The 18,101-nt window shown below is 45.5% G+C and overlaps 1 protein-coding gene across 1 annotated transcript in view; it reads right to left on the bottom strand.

Moving 5' to 3' along the window:
- LOC124615618 overlaps positions 1-17,724 on the bottom strand; it is a 96,784-nt gene extending 79,060 nt beyond the window's left edge. The window contains exons 1-4 of the mRNA XM_047143624.1: positions 17,624-17,724; positions 17,421-17,565; positions 6,375-6,529; positions 6,098-6,267 (exon numbers count right to left, since the gene is read on the bottom strand). Of these exons, the coding sequence (XP_046999580.1) occupies positions 6,098-6,267; positions 6,375-6,529; positions 17,421-17,565; positions 17,624-17,724 (571 nt within the window). The remainder of the gene's footprint in view (positions 1-6,097; positions 6,268-6,374; positions 6,530-17,420; positions 17,566-17,623) is intronic.
- Positions 17,725-18,101: the final 377 nt, after the last annotated feature.

Here is an 18,101-nt window from a genome sequence, read left to right as displayed (position 1 = left end):
GGAGGTATTGAATAGGATTGATGAGAAGAGAAGTTTGTGTCACAACTTGACTAGAAGAAGGGATCGGTTGGTAGGACATGTTGTGAGGCATCAAGGGATCACCAGTTTAGCATTGGAGGGCAGCGTGGAGGTTAAAAATCGTAGAGGGAGACCAAGAGATGAATACACTAAGCAGATTCAGAAGGATGTAGGTTGCAGTAGGTACTGGGAGATGAAGAAGCTTGCACAGGATAGAATAGCATGGAGAGCTGCATCAAACCAGTCTCAGGACTGAAGACCACAACAACAATGCCCGTCAGCACACTGCGAGAGTTCCTACTGCTTGTCTTCGTACTTTGCTAAATTTTACCTCGGCCAGTTAGATCACCGGCTATCTCCTAAGTTCAGACCCCCCACGATTAGCAACTCTCAAGATCCAATTCGTCAATTGGACACAATTTGGGCATTTATCCTTCAGGAGGACATCCAAGAACTGTCAGTCAATGCCTGTTGCATAATGGTTAAGTGTACGCCAACGCATTGTTGACTTCCTCAATTTGTGAAGCTATTTCCCTTGAATAAATCATTCAGTTTTTCTAAACATAAGGTTGCAAAACAGCTTTTAGACTAGTATGGGATCATAACACAACTGCACATTGGTCTGCTACTATTACCATCACCAGACAGCTACCACAAGAAACTACAGCAGGCTACAAACATTCCTGTCAGCAACTTGGATACAGGCGCTGTGAAGCTAATTATGCGATAATTTTCTCACTTGTCAGCTCTTGCAGTCTTCGCAACTGCGTGAATGATATTTTCCAAATTCAAATGGTATATCGCCACTCTCATAGTTACATAAATATAAATAATCGATTTGTTGCCACTTCCCAAAATGATTTTAGAAATTCAGATGGAACGTTATCTATCCATTCTTCCTTAATTGATTTTTAAGTCTTCCAAAGGTCCTTCAAATTCTGATTCTAATGCTGGATCTCCTGTCTCTTCTGTATCGATTCCCGTTTCTTCTTCTATCACATCAGACATATCTTCCCCCTCGTACAAGCCTTTAGTGTACTCGTTCCTCGTATCTTCTATCGCCTCTGCATTTAACAGTGGCATTCTTATTGCACTCTTAATGTTACCACCTTTGTTTATTTCGTCTTAGCTTACTTGGCCTTCCTATTTATTTAATTCCTCATCGACTTATATTTTTGCATTCCTGAATTTCCCCGAAAATTTTTGTACTTCTTTGTTTCATCAATCAGCTGAAGTACGTCTTCTGTTACCCATGGTTTCTTCACATTTACCTTCTTGGTAGCTATGTTTTTCTTTCCAGTTTCTGTGATTGCCCTTTTTAGAGACGTACATTCTTCTTCAACGGAACTGCCTGCTGGTCTATTCTTTATCGCAGTATCTACAGCTTCAGAGAACTTAAAGCGTATCTCATCCTTAGTACTTCCGTATCCCGCTTATTTGCGCACTGATTCTTCCTGATTAGTCTCTTAAACTTCAGCTTACTTCTCATGACTGCTAAATTATGATCTGAGTCTACATCTGCTCATGGGCACGCCGTGCAATCCAGTATCTGATTTCGGAATCTCTGTCTGACCATGATGTAATGTAACTGGAATCTTTACGCGTCTCCCGGCATTTTGCAAGAATATCTCCTCTTCTTGTGATTCTTGAACAGAGTAATCGCTGTTACTAAATGAAATTCATTGCAGAACTCAATTAATCTTTGTTCTCTCTCATTCCAAGTACCAAGCCCACAATCTCCAGCAATCCTTTCTTATCCTACAACCGCATTCTAGTCCCCCCAAGACCATTACATTTACATCTTCCTTTATATACTTACTGACCCCTTTAGTTTCCACATTTTGAGCTTGCGACGTCAACGTATTTACCGAAACTATTGCGTATACTTCGCTCAAAGTGGCTCTCTGGAAGTGGGGAAAACAACCTTGCCGTTCGGCATGGCACGACTTTTAAAGGTAAAATATGTTTTGCATGTTGTTGTGGTCTTCAGTCCTGAGACTGGTTTGAAGCAGCTCTCCATGCTACTCTATCCTCTGCAAGCTTCTTCATCTCCCAGTACCTACTGCAACCTACAGCCTTCTGAATCTGCTTAGTGTATTCATCTCTTGATCTCCCTCTACGATTTTTACCGTCCACGCTGCCCCCCAATACTAAATTGGTGATCCCTTGATGCCGCAGAACATGTCCTACCAACCGATCCCTTCTTCTAGTCAAGTTGTGCCACAAACTCCTCTTCTACTGAGTCCTATTCAATACCTCCTCATTAGTTACGTGATCTGCCCATCTAATCTTCAGCATTCTTCTGTAGCACCACATTTCGAAAGCTTCTATTCTCTTCTTGCCCAAACTATTTATGTTTTATATATGGATTAATAAAAACATTTTACTGTCATTTCTGTATTTGTGTTATATAGTTACACATGTTTAGAATTTGTGTATCTGCCAAAGGAATTTGTTGAGCGTCTCTGTAACACCCTCGCCGCGACTGAAGGACTCCGTGACGAAACGCGATGCTCATCATTGGATCTTCTCTATCTCTTCTATTACTCCTACCAGGTAAGGCAGAAGCAATTTTCAGGAATTGGTCGAGCAAGTGTTTATAAGTCAGTTCTTTCACAGACCAGCTACATTTGCTCAATGCACGGTCCAGTCACGTTAGTTTTACCACCGCCTATGTTTCTTGTCAACGTGCAATAACGACTTGCAAATGACAGGTGCAGCACTCGCAGTGGAGGGAACATAAAGCATGTCTGGGAGGGGTTATGGGTGGGGGGGGTGGGGGGGGGGGAGGGAGGACGCGAGTAAACAGTGCAGTCATTGTCGTAATGTGTGGAAACGGAGCGATCTATCTGACGTCCAAAAGAGCATGATTACTGGCTTTCCGGCCAAAAGTGCAAAGATTTCTTAAACGGCTAAGTATGCAAACTGTCTGCATGCTAAATGTAAATGTCGTGTGATTAGGGCCTGCCGCGCAGGATTAGCCGAGCGGTCTAGGGCGCTGCCGTCATGGACTGTGCGGCTGGTCCCGGCGGAGATTCGAGTCCTCCCTCGGGCATGGGTGTGTGTGCTTGTCTTTCGGATAATTTAGGTTGAGTAGTGTGTAAGCTTAGGGACTGATGACCTTAGCAGTTAAGTCCCATAAGATTTCACAAACATTTGAACATTTGATTAGGGCCTCCCGTCGGGTAGACAGTTCGCCAGGTGCAAGTCTTTTCATTTGACGCCACTTCGGCGACTTGCGCGTCAATGTGGATGAAATGATGATGATCAGGACAACACCAGGTCCTGAGCGGAGAAAAACTCCGACCCAGCCGGGAATCGAACCTGGGTCCTTAGGATTGTCAGTCTTTCGCGCTGACCACTCAGCTACCGTGGGCGAACGTCTGCACGCTGTAGTGGTTAAAGTATATCATGCGTGGCAAAATGGCGTTATCAGAAGCAGAACCGGCCCCTAGGCAATTGTGGTACACCACGGGCTATAGATGATAGGTAGGGGTGAACGACGGCTGCGAAGATGTGTGTAACTGTTGAGCAACTGACCGCCCAAATGAACAAAGGGGCTACCAGCAGAGTCTGCTCGACGACCGTTCAGCGAAAGTTGCTGCTTTAGGGCCTCAGCAGCTGGTGGCTGATGGATGCACCCACGCAGACAGGTGTTCGTCACGGAGTGTGGAGGCCAATATCGCAGCTGGACATCCGCAGAGTGGTGACGGGTAGCCTTTCCAGATGGACCATGTTTTACGTTCCATCGGACAGACGACTGTTGGCGTGTAACGTTTTAAATCAAACGTCCTACAAAAATCGTCGGAAGGCGAATGTTTTCGTGGCATTCACTGGGTGACGTCGACATTCTGGAAGGTGCAGTGGATCAACACAAGTAGGCATCTACAGGGTGAAAAGTAATTAAACCGACAAACTCTGGGAGGTTGTAGCGGACATCAAAACGAATATTTTTCCCTGATGTCATTTTTTCCTATGAGTATTATTTAAACCGGTGGAGGCCGTATTACTCTCTTCAGTTGTTAGAGGCCGTATTACGATCTTCAATTGTTTGAAGGCAGATTACGCTCTTCAGTTGTAGGCAACTGCCGTCCACCAGTGTAGTAGTGCATCGTCTCTGTTTACTAATGGAGCGATACACCTGGAGCGAGTACACTGATATGGTTGGTGTGTACTACGTAGCGCACCACAACGGACCACCTGTACAGCGGGTTCATCAACAACAATATCCTAATCGCCGTATCCCGCATCATACGACCTTTGCTGCTGTGTACCAACGCCTGCGTGAGACCGGGTCATTTTGCAGATTACCTGGACAGCTACGCCGTCGCACCGTAAAAAAGCTGCAATTCGAGGAAGCTGTCTCGCAGGATGTGAAGCGGGATCCTTCAATCAGCACTCGTGCAATTGCACGTAACATGGGGACGAATCAGACGAATGTAAGAACAGTCATTCGAGAGCAATTGTTACGTCCATTTCACTTACTGAGTGTCCACAACCTGGAACCAGTTGATTATTCACCCAGAGCACAGTACCTGGAACAGTGTGAAATGCATCCTACATTTCCATCCTCTGTGTTGTTTACCGATGAAGCAACGTTCTGGCGTGATGGAGTCTTCAACATGCTCAATTCGCATGTTCGGAGTGAGGGTAACGCACATGCCACAGTTACTAGCGCTCATCAAGTGCGGTTCTTCGTTAATGTGTGGGTCGGTGTTGTTGGGGAGTGTTTAATTGGGCCGTATCTGCTACCTTGGCCATTAAATGGCAGCCACTATTACAATTTTCTCGCCAAAGCATTGCCAGAATTGCTGGAAGACGTCACTCCCCCTACAAGACAACGCATGTGGTTCCAACATGACGGGACGCCGGCGCATTTCAGTCGACGTGTGCGTCGATTCCTGGACCGACGGTTCCCAGAAAAGTGCAATGGCAGAGGTGGCCTGCTCGATCCCCAGATATGCCCCCTCTGGTAATTTGCCGCCAGAGAAATCTTTCTCTACCGGTTTAAATACTCCTCATAGGAGAAAATGACATTAGGAGAAAAATATTTGTTTTGATGTCCCCTACAACCTCCCAGAGTTTGTCGGTTTAAATACTTTTCACCATGTATTATTAGAGAGCGTGTCTACACCTAAATGCAAAGCACGATCCCATATACCAGCAGGACAATGCGACTTGCCACAAAGCTCATCCTGTGGGTCTATGGTGGTTCGAATAGCACCAGAATGGGTTTACCGCACTCCCTTGCCCACCAAACTACACAGGTTAAAACCAAATCGAAAAACTGTGAGACTACCTCGATCGGATTGTTTTTGCCGTGCTGATATGAAACTTCCTGGCAGATTAAAACTGTGTACCGGACCGAGACTCGAACTCGGGACCTTTGCCTTCCGCGGGTAAGTGCTCTGCCATCTGAGCTACCCAAGCACGACTCACGGCCCGTCCTCACAGCTTTACTTCTGCCAGTACCTCGTCTCCTACCTTCCAAACTTTACAGAAGCTCTCCTGCGAACCTTGCAGAACTAGTACTCCTGAAAGAAAGGAAATGCGGAGACATGGCTTAGTCACAGCCTGGGGGATGTTTCTAGAATGAAATTTTCACTCTACAGCGGAGTGTGCGCTGATATGAAACTTTCTGGCAGATTAAAACTGTGTGCCGGACCGAGACTCGAGCTCGGGACCTTTGCATTTCGCGGGCAAGTGCTCTAACCAGGAGTGCTAGTTCTGTAAGGTTCCCAGGCGAGCTTCTGTAAAGTTTGGAAGGTAGGAGACGAGGTACTGGCAGAAGTAAAGCTGTGAGGACGGGCTGTGAGTCGTGCTTGGGTAGCTCAGATGGCAGAGCACTTACCCGCGGAAGGCAAAGGTCCCAAGTTCGAGTCTCGGTGCGGCACACAGTTTTAATCTGCCAGGAAGTTTCATATCAGCGCACACTCAGCTGTAGAGTGATAATTTCATTCTAGTATTATTATGTCTCCATGCTCGTCGGCCACCGCGGCCGGGGATGTTTCAAAACAACGCACACTCCGCTGCAGACTGACAGGTTCATTCTGGAACTGTGTGCGTATCTTTGGCCCGCCTCTCGGCCTGGAAGAGGCGGCAGCGATGCAGGCGCAGAGTGAAGCCCGGTGCCGGAGAAAGCTGCGGCCGCGACTCTGCCCCGCCTGCGGCACCTGCCAGCCGTCCAGCCGGCGCGCCACTCCAGCAGCAGCCGCCGCTCCAGCCTCTCCAGCAGCCAGCCAGCTCAGTCTGCGCCGAGCGGCGAGCCGGCTCACCGGAGCGTTCCCGCCTGCTCCGTCCCGCGGTGCGACATGAAGCGCGCGCGATCGCTCGGCTGGCTACAGCAGTGCCGCGGCCTCCGGGGCAGCTCCGCCCCCGCCGCCCAGAAGACGTCGCCGCCCGACTCTGCGCCCTCCTGCTGCCGCTCCTCCGCCCCCGCGCGCCCCTGGGCCAGCTCCGACCAGATCGACAGGTAGTGTCCGTCGCCTCCGGGAAGCACCGTCCCACCTAGCTGTGTGCAACAAGTGTATTCTGTGTGCGGCCGGTGTTGTTCTGTGTTCCCGCGTGCTTTGTGACGGCGGCTCCCCCGCTGCTAGACGTGCGTCGTCTCTCTCCTGCCAGGTGACCAACCGATCAAGTGTGCAGTGTCGTCCTGTCTGAGCCCGTGAGTATTTACGGAAGTTGCAGCACGTCCTTCGGAAGAAACTTCACTCGACGCCGCCCTTTCGGAAGGCGTTTATCCATCTGACTGTGAGTACGGCATTCACCTCACGAGCACTAGCATCGCCTTCGGTCAACAAACAAGTCGCTAGAACGGTGCCTAGTCATTCGCTCTTGGACTGAATCCATTGTCTCTCCCACACGTGCAGTAACTCAAAAAAAATGGTTCAAATGGCTCTGAGCACTATGTGATTTAACATCTGTGGTCATCTGTCGCCTAGAACTCAGAACTAATTAAACCTAACTAACCTAAAGACATCACACACATCCATGCTCGAGGCAGGATTCTAACCTGCGACCGTAGAGGTCGCGCGGTTCCAGACTAAAGCGCCTAGAACTGCTCGGCCACACCGGCCGGCTTGCAGTGACTCCTGTTGAGTAAACTCGCGACTGTTGAAAGCATGCACAGCCTGATGAAAAGCTTCAGCGTTACAGTAAGAGACACATTCATTACGAACATGCACGCTTTGGGAGACACTACTGTTGTAAGACAGTGATCCTATCGTTATTCAACCGTCTGTAAGTACCGACTTTATTTCGGAAGTAAGGAACTCCCAACATAGCTGTCATTCATTACCAGAACTGTGCCGTCCTCTCCCCAGGATTTTCTCTCACAGTTACTACCAATAACTGTTGCAGGGGGCACATGTCTTATTTGTAATTGCATTCATCGCTGATTTTCACTTTCATTTTGTGGAAGGTACCTGTGACAATATTTCGCTACGGTCGCAGGTTCGAATCCTGCCTCGGGCATGGATGTGTGTGATGACTGTAGGTTAGTTAGGTTTAAGTAGTTCTAAGTCCTAGGGGACTGATGACCTGAGATGTTGAGTCCCATAGTGCTCAGAGCCATTTGAACCATTTGAACTGAATATTTGTCAGCACACTGACTGTCGTCATGCAGTTACCGATTCAGTGAAGCTTTTTGCATTCTCTGTCCGATACGAAAAATTTACTACAAAATTCTACTTTTGTTTCGTAACGGCACAAAGTACAATCGGAATGTCTCGTTCACGTAACTTCCTCTACAGGTCAGCGTATGTGTTCGTAAATTTATTTCGCGAGCCTCCCTGAGGAAGAAGATTTTCTTGTTGCTGCCTCACACGCAAGCTCGTGGTTCTGTAGCAATGTGCTGACGAGCTCGTAATGGATTTTTCACTCGCCCACGTGCGTTTGTTTATGCCTGTCTGCTTGTGTACGCGTGTGTGTATTTACGCTTACGTCTGAGCACACATGTACGTGCATGTACCTATGTAATATTTTTTACTCTCATTTCACTCTTATTTTGCCTTGGATGTGCGTAGGTAAACTTCACGAAGCGACTAGTTCTTTTTTTGAGCTGTTGCGGAGTTGCTTTGTGATTAAGATTTCTATATAACAGATTTCTCAGCAGTGAGTTCATCAAAAGATGACAACTCCCAGTGAAATACTTAAATCTGCAGTAATATTCATCACGTAACCAGCCGTCCGTGGTGAGGGAGCGGTTCTATGCGCTTCAGCCCTGCCGTGGGCATGGACGTGTGTGCTGTCCTTAGGTTATTTTGGTTTAAGTAGTTCAAAGTTCTACGGGACTGATCACCTCAGATGTTAAGTCCCATAGTGCTCAGAGCCATTTGAACCATCACGTAACCCATAAACATGTCGTTAATTAAATATGGCACAGAAACCGAAGTTCACCTTTCAACTCAGTATTTCGCTGAGCTAAAAAAATATATGTACGGCGAGTACAAGTTTAAACTGTAGGCTTGGGTATTATTATAACGAGTGCACTGGTGTTTTGTTACGAGTATCGGCTTTAGTCTCTAGATTTGCACTTATGGCGACATTATTCCGAAGTGTTTAGGGCGCGACTTCCTAGTATTTCCACGTCTTCGAATGGAGTCAGCTGAACATTTCTCGGAATGCTAGGTCGCTTAAGCAAAGTCTTCTGCATTATGCATATTTCTTGTGCAACGGAATAGTCAAGGACCTCGGGGAGAGACTAATGAGCCATTGTTCGGAGAATAACATTTGAATAGCATGTGAGTGAGTACGCAGCAGGCCGTGCCGTGAGTTGTTCGGTCTGTGGCACAGTGGCTGGCGGGCGGACGTGTGCGCCATGTTTATTGCTGGACCTTGGCACAGTTCCGTGGGGATTACTGCGGCGTAAACTGAAATGTATACGAGCGGCTGTCGAACGCGCGACCCGGCAGGTGGGTGTCCGGCGCACTCGGTCCCCTTTGTCTGCTTTTCAAGAATTTGCATCCGCCGAGGAAACTGTATTCGGCTGCATATATGCAGTGCCGGGTTCGAGGGTAGCGTGACACGTGGTCGGCCTATCTCGCGCGCATGTGTCTTTGTGCGAAATAAACTGCGAGGTTGCAACGTTTTATACACTGCGGCTCGGGGCGCCTGCTCGGCGGAGTGTGTCGCTAGGATCTATTGCTGCGGGGAACCGCGGCGGAGAAAGCCGTGGGAGGCTGGCAGTGAGTCAGAGATGGGATCGCAGTGCGCATGCGCGCAGAGGAGCACCACTGCGGACTCCTCGGCCAGGTCGCCTTGTGGACAGCTACGCTACTGCGCTGCGGCGAATCGTAAATTATTGTGCGACAGGGTCACACACATTCGTAGTTAACACGCAGAATGCGCTAAGCTGTGCTGAATAATTCAAACAAAGTCGAATAGAGAGAGAATTTTAAGTGACTGCAGAGAAGTCCCGAAAGGACTACCACAAGTTTCAATTCTGGGTCCATAGCTACTCCTCATATTCGTAAATGTCCTTTTTCTTAACATTCCGCAAGCAGAATTTGTACTCTTTCCAGACAGTATTAGTCTTATAAAAGCAACAGAAGAGATTGCTAATGACGTTTTTCGAAGAATTATTAACCGTTTCTCTGAAAGTGGACTGTCTCTTAATTTTGACAAAACACATCCTATCCAGTGCTGTACAACAAACAGAGACATACCAGCAAACGATGTAGCGCGCGAATAGTAGTCAGTGAACATAGTAGAACGCTCTAGATTTTTGGGTGGACATACTGCAAAAACCTTGAATAGAAGAAGCGTGTTACTGAGATCCGCAAACAGTTAAATTCAGCTAGTTTTGCTCTTCGTATAATTGCTAACTGTGGAAAGAAACAGATCCACCTCTTGACGTATTTCGCAAATTTCCATTTAATAGAGTCTTACGGAATAATTTTCTGGGCTAACTCGTCATTTAGCAAGGAATTACTGGTTTTACAAAAGTGAGCGTTAAGAGTAATATGTGATATTTACCCGCGGTGGTCATGTAAGCACTTCATTAAGCCGTTAGACATTTTAATTGCATCAACACAATACAAATATAGCCCTAATGAAATTAGTCATAAATAATCCATCACAATTTCAGAAGAATAGTGATTTCTGGACCTACAATACTAGAGAAAAAAGTGACCATTGTTACCATTTTCGAAGCTGTCAGTGTTTCAGAAAATAATTCAGTATATAGCAACAAAAATATTTTATCATTTAAATAAGTGTAATTTTTTTGACCCAGGTAGTAAGCAAGTTTCAATTCCAGCATAATATCAGTTCTCTTGGTCAACTCTTCCTATTCCATGGACGAATTTTTGTTTAAAAACTAGTAGCCTGTAAAAGAAACCTGTTTTTAAAGGTAGTTGCTTGATTACGACAGTAAAAGTATATATTCGTTAATATTAAGGCTGATTACCTATACATATCCTGTGAACTGACTCAGTGCACAACACTTTGATAAAAGAGTCTTTCAAATCATGTACGGAACATGCTACTGTCTAACGGATCCGCAAAGGTACTATCGAGTAGCTGTTACGAAAACGCAGTAAGGTGATGTTGATGAAATCTCCAATCTGAAGGGTGATTTTATGCAGTTCTTCAGTCTGTCCTGTGCAAGCCTCTTCACCTCTCCATAACTACTACAGTCTACACCCATTTGAACTTGCTTGCTGTACTCATCCCTTGGTGTCAGTCTACAATTTTCATCTATCGCACTTACCTCCATTGCGTTGCTTCCTTGATGCCTCAAGATGTGTCTAATCAACTGATTCCTTCTTTTACACACGTTGTGTCATAACTTTTGTCTTCCAAATTCGATTGAGAACCTTTTCATTAGCTATCCTACCTACCCATCTAAACTTCAGCATTCTTCTGTACACAATAATTCAAAAGCTTCTATTCTCTCTCGTGTCCAAATTTAACATCCATACAAGACTGTACTCCAGACAAATACTTTCAGAAAAGACTTGCTAACATTTATACTGGACGTTAACAAATAGTGGGAATGCAATAGCGGCTTTGGATCAAATTTGACCTTTGGGTTGCCTACATGCAGGGACAGGGCAGGGCAGGAAGCAACTAAATGATGTCATCATTCCTCATACCCTCCCTAACCCATGCGCCTCCCCCTTCCCTTCGCCTCCTAGTATCTTCCACACTTTTTGTGTTTAATCTCTTGGAAATGGACCAGTCACTGAGTCTGTATGTGGTACCACTTGTCGATACCTCCCGACTGGTGTCATAAGGTTGGCAATGGAATCGCAAGTATCCGTCGGACGCTGACAGCAGGGTCTGAGGGGTCTGGAGGAGCCAGTGGTGCGCGCCCACTGGGCCACGCCCCAGCAGCTCTAGAATACGAGCGCCCTCCGCTGCCGCAATATACTCGTAGGATGGCTGGCGGCACACCACTCAGCCCACTCGCATTTCGAGCCTCTTCGCTACACGATGCCACACGGATGCTGCCTCGCGCGGCTGTGACCCCGTCGTTCGTGCCTGGGTTCAGAAAGCCTCATCCTTGTTGCTACTGTACGAGCTGGACTCTATAATTCTTGCATCAATATTTGTAATGAGTCTTCGTACGCTTGGAGATATACAACTTAAGCCAATCTTCTGTTTACTGTGTTAACTTGTTCCCTTACCATTTCTGTTCCTGTCCACATTTCCTACGACGACAGCTACCACACAGCTCTATAGCCCACGTCTCTTTACCATTGTGAGTAAAGTAGTATACAGCACTGTGAGCCAGTTGCACTGCACATAACGTATTTAGCTCTCCCAGTCGTAGTTCAGTTTATTAGTGATGTACCAGCTGTCCAATCACATGTTTCAAGTTCTCCCTAAGCCACACCCCGTTTTTGGAATTAGCCAGTCTGAGAGCTTCCCACAGCAAGAATAGGGTAGGGGACATTACCTTTTTCTCGTCCACCGACGAGTTTTGTCAAAAAAATTGTTATTGACTAGATACAAACAGTTACTATTTTTAAACTATATAGGACGCATTTCAGCCCAACACAGAAAGTTAAGTTAAAGTAGAGTAGCAGTGACAATCTGATCGAGGACTGAGGTGTGCCAGCGTAATTTGTGCAGTTGTGTGAGCCACTGTGGCAAGGTGGCTTAGAGGCTAACGCAACTGCCCACGTTCGAATCCCGGCGTTGGTACAAATTTTCACTCGGCACTTCAGTCGATGTACATAAAATTAATCGTTTTACCGATGGAAATTTCTTGAAATTTCGACGCAGCTAACCGGATGACAGCCAGAGAAGATTCTCCTAGAATCCAACGGAAAACTTTTTTCGCCCATCTGCCTTCGATTCACCAGCCTTCGTGTCCCACACACTCGAGTTTAATTTTTATAATGGCGATAATTAGGTGTTCCGTTCCAGTCTGTTCGCTGTCGCATTTGTTTGTTTTCCTGTTTCTCCTAGCAAATGGCTCTGAGCACTGTCGGACTTAACATCTTAGGACATCAGTCCCCTAGAACTTAGAACTGCTTAAACCTAACTAACCTAAGGACATCACACACATCCATGCCCGAGGCAGGATTCGAACCTGCAACCGTAGCAGTCCCGCGGTTCCGGACTGCAGCGCCTAGAACCGCACGGCCACCGCTGCCGGCTCTCCTAGCAAATCCCAACACGTATGCTTCCATTTCTCGCAAAGAAAACCTCTGGTGTTTTTTTGCTTTAAAAGTCCATATCAACTTTATAGAGCAAGTAAAACGCGAAAGATGAGCAGTTCGGACAAGATCGGACAAGAAGAGAATAGAAGGTTATGAAGTGTCGTACTAGGAAGATAATAAGGATGCTGAATGTTAAATGCGTAGATAGAATAACTAATGAGTAGCCACTGAATCGAATTGGGAGAAAAAAGTGATTTGTCGGTCAATTCCCTACTTTAATTCCAATAATGTAAATTCTGTACTTCCTGGAACATTGTATTAATTCGAGACTCAATCGCATCTTATACATTTTTGAGGTTCAACTTGACTAAAATATTGATTTGGATGGTAGGACACACTCTGGGGCATCAAGGGCTGGTCAGTATAGTAATGGAGCGACGTGAAGGAGGCAAAGGTTATAGAGGGACGAAAGGACTTGGAGACCGTGGAGACCGTAAACAGGATGAAATGGTTGTGGGTTATGCAGAGATGATGCTTGCAGAGGAGAGACTGGCGTGGGGAACTTCATCAAGCAAGTCTTCGGACTGAAAATGTCGATGACTACAAGTCAAAATAGACAGCAGACACTAGCAGAAACTTTACTGTGCTTACTCAGTGTGAGATTAATTTTGAAAGCTCTTTTTAGTGTACCGAAAACACATCCTGTCAGTTTTACTCTTACGTTAATTTCTTTTTCTACCAGTCTAATCATTATTTTCAACTGCCCTCGGAGCTAAAACTCATCAGCTGGTTGCATAGCTTATATATAACACTCTAAAAATACTTACAGCGAAGCTTAAAATAACAATATATTTTGCAGAATGCCAAGAATAATAACGAGTAGTATTTTGCCCTCCCCCTCCTACGCCCATCCTCGCCCAAACTTTCTCTTTGTGTACTTTTGACGCCCTGACAATGTTATTTCGATTTCATTACGCTTTTCTGTAAAGTTTGGCTGCGTTCCAAATATTGAAAGTTACGAGGCGTGTTTTTTAAAAAAGTACCGTTTTGAAATTTAAAAAAGACGTGAAAATATATCGCAATAATTTTATTTCTACATGAAAGTTTGTACCTTAATCTAAGCACTGACGCCATTACAGTCTGATTCTTCCTTGTTTACGTTGTGTACTGAGTGTTCAACAATCCTCCGATAATCGTGAGTCCCACCGACTGTGAAATACTGGCTGTTATAAGATTTCTTAGTGCTATAGGCCTAAAAGCGATCGATATTCATCGTGAGATCTGTGCAGTTTACGGAGAAAACATTATGCGTTGTGGAATGGTAAGAAAGTGGGTGAGAGCATTTAAAGATGGCCGCACACATGTGCATGATGAACAACGGACTGGGCGTGCTTCGGTCGTTAATGGAAGTTTGGTGCAGGAAGTGGACAATAAGTTTCTCGTAGTGTTTTGTATGGCATTGTGACCGAGCACTTTAATTACCGAAAATTGTGCGCACCTAGGATACCGAAAATATTGAGCGGTACCACAACGACGGTGACGATTTCTTACGCCAAATTGTCACACCAGAAACAAAGCAACAGTCCATGGAAGTTGAGCAAGGGCATCGTTTTGCTGCAAGACAGTGCCCGTCCGCATGTGGCGAATCAGACCAAAGATCTCATCACATCTTTTCGATGGGAAACTCTAGATCTTCCTCCGTACAGCCCCGATCTTGCGCCCAGTGACTACCATCTGTTCCTGCACTTGAAGAAACACCTGGGCGGCCAGCGTCTTCAAGACGATGACGAAGTCAAAACGGTGGTGATGTAGTGGTTAACAAATCAGGCGGCAGACGTCTATAAGGAGGGTATTCAAAAATTGGTACAACGTTATGACAAGTGCCTCGATGTTGACGAAAATTACGTAGAAAAGTAGATTAAGGTACAGGCTTCTTGTAAAAATAAAATTATTGAGGTATCTTAGCACGTCTTTTTTTAAATTTCAAAACGGTTGTTGTTGTTGTGGTCTTCAATCCTGAGACTGGTTTGATGCAGCTCTCCATGCTATTCTATCCTGTGCAAGCTTCTTCATCTCCCAGTACTTACTGCAGCTTACATCCTTCTGAACCTGCTTAGTGTATTCATCTCTTGGTCTCCCTCTACTATTTTTACCCTCCACGCTGCCCTCCAATACTAAATTGGTGATCCCCCGATGTCTCAAAACATGTCCTACCAACCGATTCCTTCTTCTAGTCAAGTTGTGCCACAAGCTCCTCTCCTCCCCAATTCTATTCAATACCTCCTCATTAGTTACGTGATTTACCCATCTAATTTGCAGCATTCTTCTGTAGCACCACATTTCGAAAGCTTCTATTCTCTTCTTGTCTAAACTATTTATCGTCCACGTTTCACTTCCATACATGGCTACACTCCATACAAATACTTTCAGAAACGACTTCCTTACATTTACATCTATACTCGATGTTAACAAATTTTTCTTCTTCCTTGCCATTGCCAGTCAACATTTTATATACTCTATACTTCGACCATCATCAGTTATTTTGCTCCCCAAATAGCAAAACTCCTTTACTACTTTAAGTGTCTCATTTCCTAATCTAATCCCCTCAGCATCACCCGACTTAATTCGACTACATTCCATTATCCTCGTTCTGCTTTTGTTGATGTTCATCTTATACCCCCCTTTCAAGACACTGTCCATTCCGTTCAACTGCTCTTCCAAGTCCTTTGCTGTCTCTGACAGAATTACAATGTCATCGGCGAACCTCAAAGTTTTTATTTCTTCTCCATGGATTTTAATACCTACTCCGAACTTTCCTTTTGTTTCCTTTACTGCTTGCTCAATATACAGATTGAATAACATCGGGGATGGGCTACAACCCTGCCTCACTCCCTTCCCATCCACTGCTTCCCTTTCATGTCCCTCGACTCTTATAACTGCCATCTGGTTTCTGGACAAATTGTAAATAGCCTTTCGCTCCCTGTATTTTACCCCTACCACCGTCACAATTTGAAAGAGAGTATTCCAGTCAACATTGTCAAAAGCTTTCTCTAAGTCTACAAATGCTAGAAACGTAGGTTTGCCTTTCCTTAATCTTTCTTCTAAGATAAGTCGTAAACTCAGTATTGCCTCATGTGTTCCAATATTTCTACGGAATCCAAACTGATCTTCCTCGAGTTCTGCTTCTACCAGCATTTCCATTTGTCTGTAAAGAATTCGCGTTAGTATTTTGCAGCTGTGGCTTATTAAACTAATAGTTCGGTAATTTTCACATCTGTCAACACCTGCTTTCTTTGGGATTGGATTTATTATATTCTTCTTGAAGTCTGAGGTTATTTCGCCTGTCTCATACATCTTGCTCACCAGATGGTAGAGTTTTGTCAGGACTGGCTCTCCCAAGGCTGTCAGTAGTTCTAATGCAATGTTGTCTACCCCGGGGGCCTTGTTTCGACTCAGGTCCTTCAGTGTTCTGTCAAACTCTTCACGCAGTATCATATCTCCCATTTCATCTTCATCTACATTCTCTTCGATTTCCATAATATAGTCCTCAAGTACATCGGCCTTGTATAGACCCTCTACATGCCCCTTCCACCTTTCTGCTTTCCCTTCTTTGCTTAGAACTGGGTTTCCATCAAAGCTCTTGATATTCATGCACGTGGTTCTCCTTTCTCCAATGGTCTAATTAATTTTCCTGTAGGCAGTATCTATCTTACCCGTTGTGAGATAAGCCTCTACATCGTTACATTTGTCCTCTAGCCATCCCTGTCTAGCCATTTTGCACTACCTGTCGATCTCATTTTTGAGACGTTTGTATTCCTTTTTGCCTGCTTCATTTACTGCATTTATATATTTTCTCCTTTCATCAATTAAATTCAATATTTCTTCTGCTAGCCCTCGTCTTTTTACCTACTTGATCCTCTGCTGCCTTCAGTATTTCATCCCTCTTCTTCTACTGTAGTTCTTTCCCCCATTCCTGTCAATTTATCCTTTATGCTGCCCCTGAAATCCTGTACAACCTCTGCTTCTTTCAGTTTATCCAGGTCCCATCTCCTTAAATTGCCACTTTTTTGCAGTTTCTTCAGTTTCAATCTACAGTTCATAACCAATAGATTGTGGTCAGAGTCCACATATGCACCTGGAAATGTCTTACAATTTAAGACCTGGTTCCTAAATCTGTGTCTTAACATTATATAATCTATCTGATACCTTCTAGAATCTAATATCTCCAGGATTCTTCCATGTATACAACCATCTTTCGTGATTCTTTAACGAAGTGTTAGCTATGATTAAGTTATGCTCTTCGCAAAATTCTACGAGGCGGTTTCCTCTTTCATTTCTCTCCCCCAATCCATTTTCACCTACTATGTTTCCTTCTCTCCCTTTTCCTACTCTCGAATTCCAGTCACCCATGACTATTAAATTTTCGTCACCCTTCACTACCTGAATAAGTTCTTTTATCTCATCACAAATTTCATCAATTTGTTCGTCATCTGCAGAGCTAGTTGGCATATAAACGGTACTTACTTAAAAAACACGCCTCGTACATTACAACTCTGAGTTTTTTTTTCATCACTGGCATTTTGATCGTGCAGTCTTTAAACGTCTGCCTTTGTGATTCAGCATCATCAATTAATGTGGTCTTTTTTTTACGCCGTCTTTACGACGCAGCAGGATCTAAAAGTCACTCGCAGTTTGTGTAGTCGGCGTCCGTGGTGCACGCGACGTTTAATTTCGCCATTACCCGGCGGGCGTAATGACACGTCTCGCGAGTGTGTACGGCCGACGAAGCACCGGCAAGTGGTCCGGGTCGGCCATGGCGGCGGTGACAGAGCGAGGGCGGTGCACCTGGACGTGGTCGGCGCGCGAGTCGTCCTTGGCGAGCGGCGGCGGCGCGGACCGACCTATAACAAGGCGGAGGTGCGGGCTGCGGGCACGCCTGCAGAGCCGGCCGGCCGGGCCGCGCACGTCACAGGCCCTGATGGATGGCCGCGCACCTGGCCAGCTGGGCTAGCCGCCGGCCAACGGGGAAGTGGCCGGCAAGGACCTCGCCGCCGACCCGCGAGCTGCAGTCTCGCCGCGTATTCACTTGCTTCATCGTCTGCGAAGTTTCGTCAGTAGGAAGCCCAGAGGGAGCAGGCCCATTTCCATATGAATTTACACTCCCAACACTTCCCACGGTGGGAATTTAAGGAGATGGGATCTGGACAAACTGATTAAACCAGAGGTGGTACAGACTTTCAGGGAGAGCATAAGGGAACAATTGTCACAAATGGGGGAAAGAAATACAGTAGATGAAGAATGGGTAGCTCTGATGGATGAAGTAGTGAAGGCAGCAGAGGATAAAGTAGGTAAAAAGACGAGGGCTAGTAGAAATCCTTGGGTAACAGAAGAAATATTGAATTTAATCGATGAAAGGAGAAAATATATAAATGCAGTAAATGAAGCAGCCAAAAAGGAATACAAACGTCTCAA

Source organism: Schistocerca americana, chromosome 5, assembly GCF_021461395.2.
Source record: "Schistocerca americana isolate TAMUIC-IGC-003095 chromosome 5, iqSchAmer2.1, whole genome shotgun sequence".
Classification (NCBI taxonomy): Eukaryota; Metazoa; Arthropoda; class Insecta; order Orthoptera; family Acrididae; genus Schistocerca; species Schistocerca americana.
Note: the sequence above shows the minus strand (reverse complement) of the source record. Positions and strands in the feature narration are given on the sequence as shown.